This window comes from Boleophthalmus pectinirostris, unplaced genomic scaffold, assembly GCF_026225935.1.
Source record: "Boleophthalmus pectinirostris isolate CB_2022bp ecotype Guang Dong unplaced genomic scaffold, ASM2622593v1 HiC_scaffold_14, whole genome shotgun sequence".
Taxonomy (NCBI): domain Eukaryota; kingdom Metazoa; phylum Chordata; class Actinopteri; order Gobiiformes; family Gobiidae; genus Boleophthalmus; species Boleophthalmus pectinirostris.
The window spans coordinates 9,878,861-9,897,325 of record NW_026571047.1 but is presented as its reverse complement, the minus strand read 5'-3'; the positions used below and the strand labels follow the sequence as shown (position 1 = coordinate 9,897,325).

At 45.2% G+C, this 18,465-nt stretch overlaps 1 protein-coding gene across 2 annotated transcripts; it reads left to right on the top strand.

Annotated features, from left to right (window-relative positions):
• Positions 1–1,666: 1,666 nt before the first annotated feature.
• Positions 1,667–18,441, top strand: ep300a (E1A binding protein p300 a). 2 transcript variants are annotated; one of them, XM_055149866.1, is made up of 31 exons: positions 1,667–2,333; positions 3,699–4,357; positions 5,233–5,409; positions 5,498–5,828; positions 6,084–6,197; positions 6,320–6,559; positions 6,851–6,956; positions 7,035–7,160; positions 7,245–7,362; positions 7,468–7,609; positions 7,701–7,772; positions 7,849–7,934; positions 8,011–8,163; positions 8,264–8,740; positions 8,838–9,243; positions 9,322–9,440; positions 9,533–9,596; positions 9,681–9,856; positions 10,001–10,089; positions 10,772–10,852; positions 11,200–11,256; positions 11,337–11,414; positions 11,498–11,565; positions 11,654–11,804; positions 11,879–12,025; positions 12,230–12,343; positions 12,424–12,589; positions 12,680–12,847; positions 12,929–13,090; positions 13,196–13,477; positions 13,559–18,441. In XM_055149866.1, exons 1-31 carry the CDS (start codon positions 2,240–2,242, stop codon positions 16,412–16,414), a joined length of 8,079 nt encoding a protein of 2,692 aa, XP_055005841.1. In that variant the 5' UTR covers positions 1,667–2,239; the 3' UTR covers positions 16,415–18,441. The 2 variants fall into 2 exon arrangements, with proteins under 2 accessions (XP_055005841.1, XP_020780009.2); XM_020924350.2 differs by having other exon boundaries at positions 1,668–2,333; positions 6,084–6,203.
• The last annotated feature ends 24 nt before the right edge of the window (positions 18,442–18,465 follow it).

Sequence of the window (18,465 nt, the reverse complement as noted above, 5' to 3'; positions counted from 1 at the left end):
TTCAAATGTGCTGTATAAGTGATCTGATCTCTTCTGGACCTCCTATAGTCCTGCGGGTTGCCCAGATCTTGAATACCTCTCCATCTCTTGAATCTCCTCCATGCTCTGGAGACAGTACCACAAGAAAGAGCAAACTTCCAGAATGAACCTCCTTACCACCTCAGGCCACTGGCAGTGATACTGAGCCCACTTTACAAAAAGAGGGTTAATTTATTATGTATGTTTGTACCTTAGAAACAAATATTTGCTATCTTTGCTATACTTTAATTATTATGAATTTTATAACCATTTGTTTTTTTGCTATGTGTTATTATAAATGTGTACTGTGTCCAAGGAATTTTCAGTGTGGGTCAATGAAGTTTGTTTAAGTCTGTTTAACTGAAATGGTGCTACTTTCTGATTTTGTTGAGAGGATTCTTGGTGTGTAGTAAAAGTAAGCATTTTAAGACTTCTTGCAACTAAAACTTTTCTTTCTTCAGTTTGACTTCATACAGTTCTTTTTTATTTCCTTTTGTGACATTTTCCATGAAATATCTGGTCATAGGCTTGCATATTCATGTCTTTTCATGTCTGCTTATGTAAATATGGATGATCTTCATCCATCCAATTGCTGCTGGACACCCTGTCAGGGGCAGTGGGCTACTGTACCCACACCAACTCAGAGGTACTCCCATTTAATCACTTTATAGAATAACTGACTTACATACTTACACTGTTATATTCACTACTTTAATAATAATAATGTCTTACACGTAATGCCCTTTATAGCTTTAGAGCTCTAAAGACACCATGCACACACAAAATAGAACACAGATCGAGACTCCAGTCAGTCAGACAAACAGAAAAGTTTTTTCACCATAGATTATATGGATTTTACCTGTCCTGGGAGGGCAGGTAAAACTAAGTCCTGCTACTCGCTGACATGACATGCAAAGCATATAGGAACCCCACAGTCAACAAGTTTGGACTGGTGTTTGGAACTACAATCAATTAACAACTTAAATTTTTGCTCACTACTGCTCCAGTATGAGCCATTATCATCCCACTCTGTTATATATTGGTAAAGTTAAGCAATTGCCTTTGTGTACAAGGTCTTCAACTTGTAGATTTAGTCTTTTTGTCACATTTAGTTTGGGTATTTATGCACATTTGATAGGCCTAAAGTTTGTCTAAACAGAGACATTTAACAGATCAACCTTAGCCTACAGTTAAGAGACTTATTTATGTCGGCCTAGGTCTAGATTGTAATTTTTGGAAATGTCACTTAAATTTAAGGGGGAAGTATATTAATTAAAATCAATTAAATACAAAAATCTGTAGGCTATAAAACAATATCCTTAGGTACAGAACCTATAAGGAAACCAATGTCTCAACGGGACACTTGGGAACAGAAAGAGTCTAGCTGCTATTAGGCCTGCTGGTCATCATCTTTTGTAGCACAAAAATCACGTGTCATGCATCCTAAATTTACTGAGGGAGTTTTACAATAAAATTGAGTAACCCACAAAGCTTCTTTTATTAGTCTAGATGTTACTCAGAGACAATGTTTGATAACTCCATTTTAATGAGTAGAAAAGTTCAATAACTTTTTCACTAGTCTAACGTGTCATGACAGCTTTAAATGAGCTTTGTGGGTTCTTTTGCTCAGTAGTGTTCTGTATCTAATCGTTGTAGTAATATTGAAAATAAAAGGATAGAAAAAGTGCTATATCCGAGAGTCAGTGAGTGGGCTTCATAGGAGCTGCATCCCTTCTTGCTCCACCGCTGCGCCCAGCAGCAGCAGCACCATCACTTCGCAGCCCGCAAACAAGCCGCTCCTGCCCGACATTATCTACATCCACTCCGCTGGAAAGCAGCCTCTAATGACGGATGCAATCATGGACGACGGACCGAGGCGCGGTGCTTTTAATCCCGAGCAGGCAGTTGAAGTTTAGAGGGAAGGCTCTTCGCGTGTCTCCCTCTTTACTTTCGCCGACCCCCTCCTCCTCCGCTGGCAGAAATTTATAAAGAACAAAAAATCCGACGAGGGAGGGGAGGAGGGGGGCTGATATACGCCGAGGCTGAAATCGAGAGGCGAACCCAGGGAAGAGGAGTCATTTGTACACGGGACTTTCCCCCTCTGAGTCCCCCAAAAGGAGGGGGAAAAGTCGCAATATTGGAAACGAAAAGGAATGCGCTTCTAAGGGCGTGAAAACGCCTGCAATTGTGGATACTTTATATATTTTTATTTCGAAAAAATATGGCCGAGAACGTTCTGGACTCTGGCCCGCCTTCAGCCAAGAGGCCTAAACTCTCTTCTCCGGCACTTTCCGCCTCCGCTAGCGATGGAAATGGTAAGTATTCTTCACCCAGATGACTTATTGGGCTAGTGTTTGGTTACTTTAATCATTATACTCGGCCCATGTTGGTCTAAGATAGGAAAATAAGCGGGATTGCTGTACTGTTTTTGTCGTAGCTAGCTGTGGTTAGCGTGCTACAGGGAGTGTGTCGGACGTGATGAAGAGCTAGCTTTGAAGCTAACAGCCATTTTAGCCGGGGTTAGCGATTTAGCTAACTCTACTACGGCTACCGAGGAGTAGCTATGCGGTCCTCGTCTGACGGACCCATGTCTAAACGGCTAATAAAAAGCGCAGTGGCACTGCAACGCACAATAAAGTGTCTTGTTTCTGTTGTCGTGTCAAATCCAATGCCAGTGGTTGACATACCATTGCACTATTTGTAGATTTGGGGCCCTAATGATCAAAACAGTCTGTTGTTTTGCTTCATCATAACTCGTTCCCTGATAGTACTAACGAAAGCAGCAGTTGCACGGTGCTAGCCTTGCTGGATTGCCAAATTTAGGCCTTTTCGTCCCCTTGATTGTTAAGCTTAAATTGCTATTGTTGGTATGTTTTTGTGCACGGCGTGTGGCAGCAACTGGAATAGTGGCCTGTGAAGCAGTGTGTGGTCAAAGGACAGTCTTATCACTCAAATATAACAGTATCAAGTGACCGTCCATTGGCTGAATATGAAAGAAGATTGTCACAGAAAAGTCTGTTAATATCCGAAGAGCAGTATGTCAGGTCATCTGCGTATCTTATGCTTGTAGTAGCATCCATTGTGGGCACACATCTGTACGCTTCACCTTCGCAGTATGATGGTCACTATGATGGTCTGTAGGCAAAAGGTTGTGTTTAGGCTTTCCTGTTCAGGGTTCACAATTCCTTCTGAATGTTCTGAGGTTAAAGCATTTGCATGTCTGGGAAATATTAGTTTGTGAGGAGGTTAATATCGTCTTTATTGTTGTGTCTGTGCACCGACTATGGCGTGTGTAGTAGCAGGTGTGTTTGTAGTGGTTTGGATGTCCATGTTGTCATCCATTCCTTATAGTTGCTTAATATGTCTGTCTGAAGCCATTACTTACTGGCTCAAATCATGGTTACCTCTATCAGTTAACTTTTGTTTACAAATCAGCATGAAATGCATGCAGTAACTTTTATCTATGTCTGGACCGTCTTGAGCCTCACTAATATTTGCTATATGTTTGATATTTGAGTGAACTGATCAGACACTAATTGGGTTTAAGTAGTAAATTAAATTTTCATCATGAGTTGTCAACAAAGTAGTGGATTAAACCAGAGTAATATAGCTGTAACTCACGCACTGCTTACTATCCTGCTTTGGCCTAATCATGAACCATTCTCTCTGCTTCATTCTAGATTTTGGCTCGTTGTTTGACTTGGAGCACGACCTTCCTGACGAGCTCATCAGTTCAAATGAACCGAGCCTGGTCAACGGTGGGGATGTCAACCAGTTGCACACCACCCTGGGAGGAGGCCCAGCCGGCATGGGTGGTCCTGGGGCTGGAATGGGCCTGGGACTGGGCTCCGCAGGGGTCCAGGGCACTGGTCAGGATGCTGTGGCCAAGCACAAACAACTGTCGGAGCTGTTACGGTCCGGGGGCCCCCCTCCACCCCAACCAGGCCATCCTATGAGCACTCCTGGGGGTCCAGCCGCCATGAGCCAACACCTAGCAAACATGAAGGCCTCTCCAGGCCCAGGCGCTCCGCAGATGATGGGCCAGGGGCAGCAGCACCTGTCTCCTCAGCAGCACCTGTCGCCTCAGCAACAGGCGTCACTGATGCAGCAGCAGAACGCAGGGATGATGGCCGGCATGAACCGGGGCATGATGGGAGCCCAGCAAAAGGCCAACAATGGACAGCAGCCGGGCATGATGGCAAACCAGGTGAATGGATCTCCCCGCATGGGATTTGTTAACCAGGGGATGGGCAACAACAGCAACCTGTTAGCAGAGACACTACAGGGACCTGCAGGCCAAGCAGGCATGAGAGGCCAGCAACCAGGAGCCCTGAACAAGGTAAGTGTGCTCTACAGTAGTCTACTGTCATCTCAGTCAAACCATCATGTACCAATGTGCCAATAGAATTTATTATTTTCAGTTAATTTAATGTCTATACTTTGATATAGTACTTGTTGAGAGACTCGTGTTGTCTTTTGGCTTCTATAAGTAAGTAAGCATATGTTTCAGTATAAACTAGTTTAATTTTAAACACAAATGTCTGTTGGTGCACATAAATATCTTAAAATCCCTTCTCATAAATTGCATATTGTCATTTTGTTGACATGACTTGGCACAGCCAAGGTGCAGACAGGATAAACTAGTGCTACCGCTCGGTGAATTCCTCAAAGAAGAAATCATAAACTACATTTTACATGAAAACTTTGATATCCGAGGCACAATTACGTGTAATTATGTGTTAATTAGCATCATCTCACATGGGGTTGGGCAATATAATGATAAAAATGAATAATGACCTGATCATGTAACGTGCTATGTTAGTGAAAATGTTGTTATATTGAGATTCAGTGCTTTTCTTAAATCCAGTGTGAATTAATTCTCAAAAGCAACTGCTGACTTGCGTTACTAGTATTTTTAGATATTAACTGCAAGCACTTTCAAATCATGATTTACGCTTTACAAAATCATGACATGCTTTTTGGCATAATGCCCAGGGGCATAATACCCACTATCATTAAGACATATGTTAGATTTTGTTTCAAACCTCCAAAATATCACTGCAAAAGCAAAAACTTGTGTGTGTGTGTGTGCGTGTGTGTGTGCGTGCGTGTGTGTAGTATATATATATATATATATATATATATATATGTAAATAAAATATATACATTTTAAAAGCAAATAATGCAGTTTGACCTGTTTTTCACTGTGTACAGATGGGGATGATGGCCTCCAGTGGGACCTTTGTTGGTTCTTATCAAGGACAGGGGAACCAAGGCATGGGAGGTGCAGGGCTGGGCCCTCAGATACAGAACAAAGGTCCCATGGCAAACAGTCTGGCCCAGTTTGGTGTGGATAAGAAGAACTCCCCAATGCAAGGAATGGCAGCTATGGTATGTGATTGATCAGACTTTTTGACCGTTTTAATCAGTCCTCCTCCTCTGGCTCTAATCTAGTGGCCTTTTTTGGCCTCATTTGTAGGGCTCTCCGCAGACGCAGGCAGGGCTGGGGGGTACCCCTGGTGCACCAGTAGGAGGACCCGCAGGGATGGTGCCTGGTGCACAGGGTGGTCTGGTGGGTTCTGGGGCCCACGTTTCTGCTGCTTCTACTGCTGCCGTAGCGCCACCCACAGCTGACCCAGAGAAACGCAAACTTATTCAGCAACAATTGGTGTTGCTGCTACACGCACACAAGTGCCAGCGCCGAGAACAGGCCAATGGAGAAGTCCGGCAATGCAACCTGCCCCACTGTCGCACTATGAAGAACGTCCTCAATCACATGACCCACTGCCAGGCTGGCAAATCTTGTCAAGGTGAGAAGAAAACAGAAACTATAAACAAATCATATACCAACCATAAAACCACTGACTGCTTAACTACTGTGGTAATGTCTTGTTATATTTGCAGTGTGGCTGTTGATTCTCTTTGAAAAACTTTGTATTAAGTAAATGTCACTGAAAATGCATATGTTTACCTTACTGTCTAGTCTAACAAGTTAACTTACTACTGCCTCTGTCTTTGTTAAACAACACTTCATATACTTTTTCCTGCACTTTTCACCTTTCCAGTGGCTCACTGTGCATCCTCGAGGCAGATCATCTCCCACTGGAAGAACTGTACCCGACACGACTGTCCTGTGTGTCTGCCACTCAAGAATGCTGGGGACAAGAGGAACCCGCAGTGTGAGTGTCTGTATCTGACCAAGCCAAACTATATTTCACTCTTCCTTTTCTTCATTCTCATCATTGATCAGTAAAGACTTTTTAAAATCTCATTTATTTACCTGCTGTTCTTTTGCTCACAGCTCTCCTGGCAGGGGCTGCTGCAGGTTTGGGTAGCTCTCTTGGTGCAGTTCCCGGTGGCCAGCCCAGTGCGCCCAACCTCAACCCTACGAGCCAAATTGACCCCAGCTCTATTGAAAGAGCCTATCAAGCCCTGGGTTTGCCCTACCAAGGAAACCAGATCCAGGCTCAAACGTCCCAGACCAACATGCCCAGTCAAGGTCTGTCAGGCCAGGCTGGCATGAGGCCACTCAACCCCATGGGTAAGTTTGGTTGTGTGCATGGTTTAATTGTTTAACTTCTGGTATACATTAATAGATTTGTAAAATTGGAGTGGTTGAAATGTTGACCAACATAGGTTGGTGGTTTTGTGGTCTTGTGCAACACAACAGCTTGCTCTTATGAACGTGCTACTACTGTGATGGTTGCAAGGCAGTAGGTGCTCCCATGTTTCAGAACGAACAGTGCACCTAATTGTTGGGCACCCTCAAAAACATTGTATGTAAAATATATCATTTCTTTTGGAATGTAATTTTTTTATTTTTTTATTTTAGGTCCAAATCCTATGGGAGTCAATGGCGGTGTGGGAACTGCTGCTCAGAACCAGCAAGCAAGTTTGCTACAAGACACTATGATGCATCTAAACGTGAACAACCAAGGGTAAGGGCAAATATTTTTTTTGTTGCACATCATTGGACTGTAAAATCATTCAACCAGTGCGTGTTTTGTTTTGACCAGTCTTCTAAACGATGCAAGTGGGGTTGGCTCTATGCCCACAGCAGCTCCTCCCTCTGCCACTGGCATGAGAAAAAGCTGGCATGAGGACATCACACAAGACCTAAGAAACCACTTGGTCCACAAACTGTGAGTACTCCTGTTATGTGTAACATTGATCTAATATACTTGCATTAGCCCTAAATGCTATTGTGTTTTTTTTACCGTCTACAGTGTGCAAGCAATCTTCCCAACACCAGATCCTGCAGCACTGAAGGACCGGCGAATGGACAACCTTGTGGCTTATGCTCGGAAAGTAGAGGGAGACATGTATGAGTCAGCTAACACAAGAGTAAGTTATCCTGCGTGTCTAAATCTAAAAGCTCCATAGTTTACCTGTGACCCCTCTGCAGCACAGACTTGGATCTGGATGACTTACAGAATGTTTATTTGACAGGCTGAGTACTATCACCTGCTTGCTGAAAAGATCTACAAGATCCAGAAGGAGCTAGAGGAGAAGAGGAGGACCCGGCTCCAAAAGCAGGGCTTGGGTCTTGGACCAGGTGGTATGGGACAGCCCCCCACAGGACTACCTCCAAGTGAGCAGATGCTACTGAAATTCTTCAAACTTTTAAGTTTTAATGTCAAATGTGTAAATGCCATTTTTCCAATTTGTCTATTCTGATACAGATGGTCCTCTTCCTGATCCATCTATGGTGCGAGCAGCCGGACCTAATCAGTTAAACAGGATGCAAGGACCAGGTAAGAAATGCCTAAGTTTGAGCTAAAGCCTGAGTTAGTTGGATGCATTTGTATTAAAGTCTTTCTTCTTTTCAAGGTATGAATCAGTTCAATCAAATGGGCATGCCAACTATGGGGCAGAGGTCCACCCCTCCTCTATCTATGAGTGCACCAGGAAACCAGGTTGGCATTTCTCAGATTACTATCATTTAATAGCTAAAGGATGTCACTGCAGTGCTCATGCTCTTTGTCTTTCTAGTTGGGAATGGTAGGGCCCAGGATGGGGCAACCCAATGTAAACCAACTACAAAACCAATACATGTCGCAGGGGCAGTTTCCCAGCTCAGGTGCAGGTGTGGGTGCAGTCCAACCAGGGATGGCTCAGCCAGGTGCACCGGGAGGCATGGGACAGGTATGGATGGCCACCAGTGTTTTACCTCTTCTGATTGAGTTCACAGTAGTCTGATATAAACTAACATAGCAAATTAACATTCCCCTTTTCTTCCCTCCAGACGCAGATGGGCACTCCTCCTTCTCTTCCAGTAGCCAGTCCTCTCGCACAGCCAGGCTCAGTCGGTGGCCCCAGTGGTGCCTCCACAGTGGGGCCCTTGGGTCCCCAGAGCGTTGGCAGTGGAGGTCCAAACTCAGCTGTTGGACCCCCTGCTTCTTCAATGACTCCTAATGCGAACCAGCAACCAAATGCCATCTCGCATTTGGGAGCCATGCGAGGCAGCTCTCCCTCTCCTGCTCACAGTCGGTCCCCCACACCTCACCAGACGCCTCCCAGAATACCTGGATCCCAGACCCCTCAACCCCACACCCCCGGAGCAGCCCAACTGCCTCCCCCAGCTGCGCCCCAGCCAAACCAGCTTGGCCAGGGCCCAGGCTCAAATAAGCCTCTTCAGCAGCACATGGGGGCAGCAGGCTCCACCACTCCGTCACATCCAGGACTAGCCTCCACAGCACATGCTCAGCTTCCACGCACTCCAGTCAGTGTCTCATATGCTTCTACACTTTTCAACAAGTGAATTTAGTGGTGTTGGTAGTATGTGTGGATGTACTAATGTTTTGTGTCTCTATTATTAGCTGTCCCAGAAGGGCTCCTTTCCACCAGACAGCCAAGCTCATACTCCAGCCTCTGTCAGTAGTTTGGATACTTCTTCGCAGCAGCCACAGTCAGACACCTCCACCACAAACCTGGACTCCAAGATGGAGATCAAGCAGCAGGATGAAGAGGAGGAGAGCGACGCCGGCAGCTGCTCCAAAGGAGGCAAGCTCAGTAACCTTAAGACTGAGGAGAAACCTGTGAAATGTGAGCTGAAGAAGGAGGACTGCTCTGACGAAGGGGGCAAAGGAGCCCCCATGGACACATCCTCTTTGTCCACAACGTCAGGTGTCAAGACAGAGGACAGAAAGCCAGATATCAAGAAGGAGGTAAAGGACGAAGAGGGTTCTACAGAAACCACTCCACAGGCACCAGCAAAGAAAAAGAGTAAGTGCACATTGTATTTGTTTTAATCTGAATTAGGTTTGACTTGTATAATGACCTTTTATATTCTGCTCTTTTTAGTCTTTAAGCCTGAGGAGCTGCGTCAGGCTCTGATGCCTACACTGGAGTCACTGTATCGACAAGACCCAGAGTCTCTGCCCTTTCGGATGCCTGTCGACCCCCAACTGCTGTGTATACCTGTATGTGCTTCTACCATCAATTATCAAAGTTCACACTTTGAAGTATTTAGGCTTGTTGCATTCAAATAATACATCTACTTATGATATTGCAGGATTATTTTGACATTGTGAAGAATCCTATGGACCTGTCAACAATAAAAAGGAAACTTGATACAGGTTGGCACTTGTTGAAATGAGTATCCTCCATTATTGGAGTGGCTTGTGACAGTTTATGATTGGGATCTTTTCTTTCGTCTTCAGGTCAATACCAGGATCCATGGCAGTATGTGGACGATGTCTGGCTGATGTTCAACAATGCCTGGCTGTACAACCGCAAAACATCTAGAGTTTACAAGTACTGCTCCAAGCTCGCTGAGGTCTTTGAGCAGGAGATTGACCCAGTCATGCAGTCCCTGGGTTACTGCTGTGGGAGGAAGGTGAGATGTGCAAATAGATTAAAAGCCACATTAGCATGAATTCAATTCTTTTAATATAAATAATTTTATATTTGCCAGTGGTTGATAATAAAGTATTAATGGTACTATAGACAACTTTTCACTCATCTATTTTTCTTCCATCAGCTGGAGTTCTCTCCTCAGACCTTGTGCTGCTATGGGAAGCAGCTGTGCACTATTCCCAGAGATGCTGCTTACTTTAGCTACCAGAACAGGTATGGAAGGGGTTAAACAACCAAGGTTTGGAATTATTGTAAAATTCCTATTGTACATACTAGGGGGTAGTTATTTTGAAGTAGTAATATTAATTAATTTGTTAATAATCATTAATGAAACTAAAGTTAAAATATTGAATGATTGACCTGAGCAGTCGCCAACACTTTAATGTTCATAACTGTTGGATGTTTCTATATTGTCTTGTGCTAGAGCCTCCCCTGCTTCCTTTCACCATGCTGTAGTGTTCCCATAGTTTTGGCTATTGTTCTGTTTGCTGTGATGGTGTATGTCATCCTTTCATATCCAATTTGCTAATCTGTGCTCTGCCTCGGCTCTCTGCTGTGTGTTGTCTTGGATGTTCGTCTTGTTTCTGGTCCATGTCTCTTGTCTTGTCCTTGCTTCCAATGGCTGTGATGTCAACATTGGCTTGCTTGTGCCTTGACCAACCATGCACCTCCAAACCCATTCCCCATCCCACCACCCTCACCCCTCAAATCCATGCCTGGCTGTTGTGATGACGACTTCCCGCTGTCCTGCGCTCCTTCCTGCTTGCGCCGCTTCTGGCTTCCTGCCTTGCCCGTGCCCTGTCCCGCTTGGCGACTGCCCTCCCATGCACTGTCTGTGATTGACTGGGCTGTGGGAATGGTGTAGTTCACCAAAATTTGGGCTTCTTGCTGACAGGTACCACTTCTGTGAGAAGTGTTTCAACGAGATCCAGGGAGAGACGGTTTCCCTGGGAGACGATCCCACGCAACCTCAGACGTGAGTATCAGAAACCTTTTTATTTTTTATATTTAGACATTCACTATTTATGCACTTCTTTACAGCAAAGGGGTAACCATTAATGGTAATAGTTTGTACTTTGTGCCTTTTTATTTATTGGCGCTATAACATTGTCTGACTGAAAAAAATAAATGACATCTAAACATTTGAAGAACAGTCCAGCCACCCTTTCAATTACAACGCTGATGGAACATGAAGTAGAATTAACTACAATATTCTCTTTTTGTCAGAGTAAAAATTTTACAATCACAAGTGAAGCTGTTTTTATAAAGTTTTGAAATCATTTATTGGATTTGTTTTTAGAATGACATTTTTCTCCTTTTTAGATCTATCAACAAGGATCAGTTTGAGAAAAAGAAGAATGACACACTGGATCCTGAACTGTAAGTTTTTCATTTCCACTGGCCAATCGACATCAAGTGAAATGCATCTTCTTACTTAATTATGTCTTTTAATTCTTTAGGTTTGTTGAATGTATGGATTGTGGAAGGAGGATGCACCAGATTTGTGTTTTGCATAATGACACAATATGGCCATCTGGGTGAGCATTCTTTTTTTGGACTTTTTATTTGTTTGCCTTACAATTATTTACTTTTTTGTCTTCTTGTCTGTACATGTAAACAGTTTTGTATGTGACGGCTGCTTGAAAAAGACAAATAAGACAAGGAAAGAAAATAAATACTCTGCCAAAAGTAAGTATCACTCACATCTTAATACATACTCTAGCTAGATGATGTTATTACTGTCATAAAACTAAACAAAATTGCCACTGATGAACAGGGTTGCCCCAGACAAAGCTGGGCTGCTACTTGGAGACGCGGGTAAATGACTATCTGAAACGACAGAGTCACCCAGAGGCTGGAGAAGTCTTCATTCGTGTTGTCCATGTCTCTGATAAAGTTGTGGAGGTCAAACCAGGAATGAAGTCAAGGTAGGCAATAATTTGAAGAAAATAAGTATTTTAATTTTGTATTCTCTTGTTCATACCCATATATTTGGCTCTAGATTTGTGGACAGTGGGGAGATGTCAGAGTCATTTCCCTATAGAACAAAAGCCCTTTTTGCATTTGAAGATATTGATGGGGCAGATGTCTGTTTCTTTGGAATGCATGTACAAGAATATGGATCAGACTGCCCTCAGCCTAACCAGAGGTACAGTGTTGTTGTTTTTTTGTTTTTTTTACAGACGAAAATGAGCCTGCACAGCTAACTCTGCCACATTTACATGCTGTACTAACACATGTTGATCAATGTGCACTGTTCCATAGTTAATAAATAAACAAACATAAGATGGCTATTTGTAAATGTTTTCTGTTATTATACTCAAACGGAATATTTTCTCTGTCATTCACATAGGAGGGTCTATATCTCTTACCTGGACAGTGTGCACTTTTTCCGACCTCGAAGCCTACGAACTGCAGTTTACCATGAAATTCTCCTTGGATATTTGGAATATGTGAAACGATTGGGGTGAGTGAGATTTCCTTTTAAAGCAAAGGCCAAAGATTGTTGGGGTTTAGGTTTATTTATTTATTTTTTTGTATTTGCAGCTATACAACTGGCCACATTTGGGCTTGCCCTCCAAGTGAAGGGGATGACTATATTTTCCACTGTCATCCTGCTGATCAAAAGATTCCCAAACCCAAGCGTCTTCAGGAGTGGTATAAAAAGATGCTGGACAAGGCAGTAGCAGAGCGAATAGTGCATGACTACAAGGTAGGCAAAAGCAAAACTATTTAACGGATGGGTTTTATCAAATGTACCTTTAAAGGCTCATCATTTGTATTTTATTGATTTTACTCAAAGGACATCTTCAAGCAAGCCACTGAGGATCGTCTGACCAGTGCTAAAGAGTTGCCCTACTTTGAGGGCGACTTTTGGCCTAATGTGCTTGAAGAGAGCATTAAAGAGTTGGAGCAAGAGGAAGAGGAACGAAAAAGGGAGGAAAACAGCACTTCAAATGAAAGCATTGATGTGAGTGTCTTGTGCTTACATACAAACTGCCAGAACTTTACCTTAACTTTAAATAACTTAAATTTTATTGTTATTCTGTAGGACACAAAGGGTGACAGTAAAAATGCAAAGAAGAAGAACAATAAGAAGACGAGTAAGAACAAGAGCAGCTTGAGCCGAGCCAATAAGAAGAAACCTGGGATGCCCAATGTCTCCAATGATCTGTCACAGAAACTCTATGCCACTATGGAGAAACACAAAGAGGTATTTTAAGACTGTGTGAATATAACTATGGATCACTGTACAACTGGAAAATTGTGTTTTCCCTTCGATATTCTGTGTTTTTACTTAATCTTGATTTGTTTGTAGGTGTTTTTTGTGATCCGGCTCATTGCCGGCCCAATGGCAAACGCCTTGCCCCCAATTTCAGACCCTGATCCTCTGATGGCATGTGACCTGATGGATGGCCGTGATGCTTTTCTCACTTTGGCACGGGACAAACACCTTGAATTCAGCTCTCTCAGAAGGTCCAAATGGAGTACTATGTGTATGTTGGTGGAGCTGCATAACCAAAGTCAAGACCGCTTTGTATACACCTGCAATGAATGCAAGCATCATGTGGAGACCCGCTTCCACTGCACTGTCTGCGAGGTCAGTTTTTCTCTGTTTTTGTATAAACTATTTCCGTGCCATGTCAGCTTAATTTATAAAGTTATATTTGACTATTCTTAGGACTACGACCTCTGCATCACATGTTACAACGCTAAGGGCCATGACCACAAGATGGAGAAGCTAGGCCTTGGCTTGGATGATGAAAGCAGTAACCAGGCGGCTGCCACTACCCAGAGCCCTGGGGACTCCCGTCGCCTCAGTATCCAGCGCTGCATCCAGTCTCTGGTCCACGCCTGCCAGTGCCGAAACGCCAACTGCTCTCTGCCGTCCTGCCAGAAGATGAAGCGTGTGGTGCAGCACACAAAAGGCTGCAAAAGAAAAACCAATGGTGGCTGCCCCATCTGCAAACAGCTCATTGCTCTGTGCTGTTATCACGCCAAGCACTGTCAAGAGAACAAGTGTCCCGTCCCATTCTGCCTCAACATCAAGCACAAGCTGCGACAGCAGCAACTGCAGCACCGCTTACAGCAGGCGCAGATGCTGCGCCGCAGGATGGCCAGCATGCAGAGACAGCCTACCCCTGGAAGTGGCCCTGGTGGAAATGGCCTTCCGTCCCCAGGACCCAACAATGGTGCGACAGGTCCTGGGACCCCAACATCAGTGGGGACTCAGCCTTCAACCCCACAGACACCAACACAAGGAAACATGGTTCTGCCCCAACAGCAGACAGTGGGCCTGGGGCCAATGGGTGGACAGCCACAACAGGTCCCACAGCCAGGCGGCCCCCACCCTCAGCACCACATGCACCAGTTTCCCTTGTCAGGGCCTGGAGGCGGGGGCATGATGAACGTCCCTCAGCAGATGGTCCCTTCACTACCGCAGCAGTCCAATGTCCCACAGCTCCAGCAGCATCCGGGTGCTCTGCCTCCTTACAACCCCAGACCATCAGGCGCCTCTCCAATGCACTCATTGGGAAAACCTGGACTGGGTCCTGCCACACCACCTCAGCAGCAACCTTCTCAAGGACAGGGTTCCATGTCTATCCCAGGCCAACAAGGACCTCCACTGGCAGCTGTAGAGACGGCTCTCAAAATCCAGCGTCTAGCAGAATCCCAGAGACAGATGGCCCAGATCAGGGCTATGGGTCCAGGAGGCATGTTGCCACCCCACACTCACCATCCGAACCCTCAGGCTCAGATGGGCATGTCGCACATGGGCTCCCAGAGCATGCCCCCCCAGGGACAGGGGGTGGCCAGGACTATGATAGAACAGCAGCCCGGGATGATGGGAGGTCCCCAAGGCCAGCTTCCTCCCCAAGTCCAGCAGCAACTTCAACAGGTGCAGCAGGGAGGGGGACAGATGCCTCCCAACCAGCAGTGGGGCTCTACAGGAGCATCTATGAATGCACAGCAGCGGCCGCAAATGTTGAGTCACATGAACCCCCAGCAGCAGCAGGTTCCCCCACAACAGTCGCAGATAAGCCAGCAGCAGAACCGTGGGATGATGCAGGGGGCAGCAGCAGCAGCCCTTGCTGGGGCAGGAGGAAATCTGCCTCAGGCTGCTCTACAGGAGCTACTTCGGACGCTACGCTCCCCGAGCTCCCCCCTTCAGCAGCAGCAGGTCCTCAACATCCTGCGCTCCAATCCCACCCTCATGGCTGCTTTCATCAGGCAGAGGGCAGCACGCTATCAAGGGGGAAACGGGCCAGCACAGGGAGGAGCAGGCAGATTCCCTGGCCCTGGTGTGGGCGGGCCTGGGGCTAACCAGTTACCCAACATGGATGGACAGCAGCAGGTGGGCGCCCAACCCGGGATGAACATGGGCCAAGGGGCTCCTGGTGGTAACATGGCCTCCATGGCCCAATTGCAGCAGCTTCAACAGCAGCGACCCATGATGCCTCCAAACCTTCAGCAGCAACAGATGGCTGCCCTGCAGCAGCAGCAGCAACAGCAGGGGACGATGGTGAGCCAGCAAGGCCAACAGTTTAGAGAACTGCTGCTGCGGAGACAGATGCAGCAGCAGCAGCAACAGCAGCAGCAGCAGCAGCAACAGCAGCAGATGAGCCAGGGCCAGTTCCAGCAGCAGGGCCAGCAAGGCTTCATGCAGAGTCAAGGCCAGCCAGGTATGCCCCCCTCCTCCCAGCCTCAGCCTGGAGCCCAGCAGCAGCCAGGAGGACCACAGGGTGCAGGTCCTGGGCAGGGATACCAGGGAGCCTCCTCCCAGGTGGCAGCAGCCCTCCAGCAAAGACTTCAGCAGCAAATGCACCTCCAGCAACAACAGAACGCAATGGGTGGGATGCCCGGGCCAGATGGAGGGCCAGGTGGAGGACCAGGAGGACCTCAACTTCAACCTGGACCAGGAGGTCCTGGTCAGCCACAGCAGCAGCCTGGTGTGGGAGGGGGTCCACTTGGCCAGAACCAGGGTATGCTGCACCAGAACATTCATCAGAGGCTACTCCAGCAGCAACATCTGACAGGGGGCTCCCCGGCGCAGCACAGCAGCCCCCTGAGTCCACAGCAGCAGCTGGCCCAATCGCCCCACCTGCAGGGACAGGCAGGGCTCGGTCCAACGGGCTCTTTAAGCAGCCAGGTCAGATCCCCCCAGCCGTCCCCGCGCCCACAGTCCCAGCCGCCTCACTCCAGCCCGTCACCGCGCATGCAGCCCCAGCCCTCGCCTCACCGCATCTCTCCTCAGACTCAGACTGGCTCCCCGCACCCCTCCCACCTCAGCCAGCACCACTCCATGGCCCCTCCACAGCCCCCACAGCCCCAGCAGCAGCCGCCCCCAGGAGCCTCTATAGATCCTGCCCAGTTTACACCAGACCAGAACTCTATCATGTCCCAGCTAAGTGGGATGAGTGGGTTGCACAGTGGGCAAGGAGGACAGTCGGACATTTTGGGAGGCAATAGTAGTGGGACGGGTAACACCAATCAGGACCTTGGGACAAACCTGAACCATGGTCTAGATTTGATGTAGCCTTGACACCAGACTATGTCGCCCAAATCACAAACTGCCATGGAATGTGGGGGAGGCTCTAGTTTGGGGTTTTAGAAGTTTTAATTTTTTATTTAAATATTTTTGTGATGTACAAATGAGAACTGAAGCTTCCTTCCTATGGGAGATGCAACATGAATCTTAGAAGTCAGTAAATGAATAAATTAAAACAATGGTAAGTTATTGCTGTTAATATATATCTATATATTTTTGCCAATTGTGTACAAAAGGTGGAAGGGCAGTGTTTCAGGTTGAAGATATTTCTTCCTTAGTCTATGACAATATTTTTGGGGACTGAGAATTTTGCCTTTTTATGAATATTTTTAAGATTTTAAATGTGGCTAAAATTAAAGTGAGTTGACACGACGTACCTTTTTATATTGTTTTGTTTTCCTCTTTAAAAGCCCACTTATGATTGTATGTTTTTGCAGAGAATAACTATTTTATTTCTGAATTTATTTTTGCTTTTGATCACAATACAAACATCAGCATATCTTCCGTTTTTGTTTTCCATCCCAGTGTATATTTAACTGTGACAGTTCACAAGTTTCCACTTTTGGGCAGGCTTTACAGGTTTTGACCTAAACCTGAGCAGTGTTTCGGGGTCGGCTTATAATGTTAAAATAGCAACCCGGCCTACAACTACCCTTAAATCTTTGCTCCTCTACGCACCTTTCCACCCCTCCATCTTCAGTTCTCCTTTGAATGTCTGTAGAAATTATTTTCCCGGTGTCCCCTGGTCTCCTAAAAGTAAGGGATGAACTGTTGATGCCTGGCTCGGTTCTCAAATGTGGAACTGACCGAAATCGCGGTTGTACATAGAAGATTACCTTGTTTATATACTGTGATTCAAGAAGGGGTCGAGAATGTTGTGTATTATGCTTTTAGAGGCTTAAGAAATTCCGGCCTGTCCCAGAATACGGTTTTCCCTTCTCACCCTCACGACTGCCTCTCAAGCCACACTTCAATGTTAGTACTGTACAAAGTAAGACAAAATAGTTAATACGGTTTTGTAATGAAAGTTTAAGATGTAAAAAAGAAAAAAAGAACCTGTACATACTTATACCTTATGAGCAGAGAGAGTATTTTCTGCTGTTTTTTTCCCTCGTTTTGATTGGATATTTGCTGTATCTGTAAAAATTAAAGTACTCCGGAGCTACTGTACAGTATTGAGATTTTTTCTAAGGTACAGTTTAGGGTGTGGTAGGTCACGAGCACCAATGCGCCTTTTCAGTGTATTTTTGACATGGGTTTTGGGGGGAGGGATTCTATACAAGTCGCATCTGAACTGTGGAAGTAGAAGCAGAGTAGAGAGTGTCGTCGAAGATGTGGCGAGAACTATTTAAAATCTGGTCATTTAGCTTTTTACGGAGAAGACACAATATTCACATGCTCACTATTTTTCTCTAAGGTTGCTGGGTTTGGGGTGGGCATCAGAACCTGGTGGCAATATATCTTGAGACTTATTTTATAAGAAAAAAACAAGGAAAACTGTCTTTTATATATAGATATATTATTTAATTTTATTTTTTGGAAATAAAACTTGAAGCTACAGGAATTATTAGATAAAACATGTTTTGTTTTGTATTAAAGATGTTATTGTGATGCAAAAAGACACTGCAGACAGTCATTCAGTTTGCCCTGGGGAGGCTGTGGTCGGAGTATATTCTACCATTCTTTTTGTGTACATGAATATAGATGTAAACATACTGAATCACTGTACAAAATGATGGCAACTGATGAACAAATAATTTTGTTTTTATCATTACTTCTCCGAAAAGAGACTGGAAATAAGACTATTTAAATATTTGTTTAGTATTCAGATGGAATCTTTGACCACTTTTTTGTTCCTCTTGTTAACAATTTTGGTGCTTGCTGAGAGAAAGCAAAAATAACTGTTGCTCCATTTTCATTAGTTTCTTTTTTAAGTTATTTTGGTGGTCTGATTGTTTTTTGCCAATAAATTAATTGTACAATAAAGTATGTTTGTACCATTGGGAAGAAACCAATTCTCTCGGTCTCGGTTTCTCTTT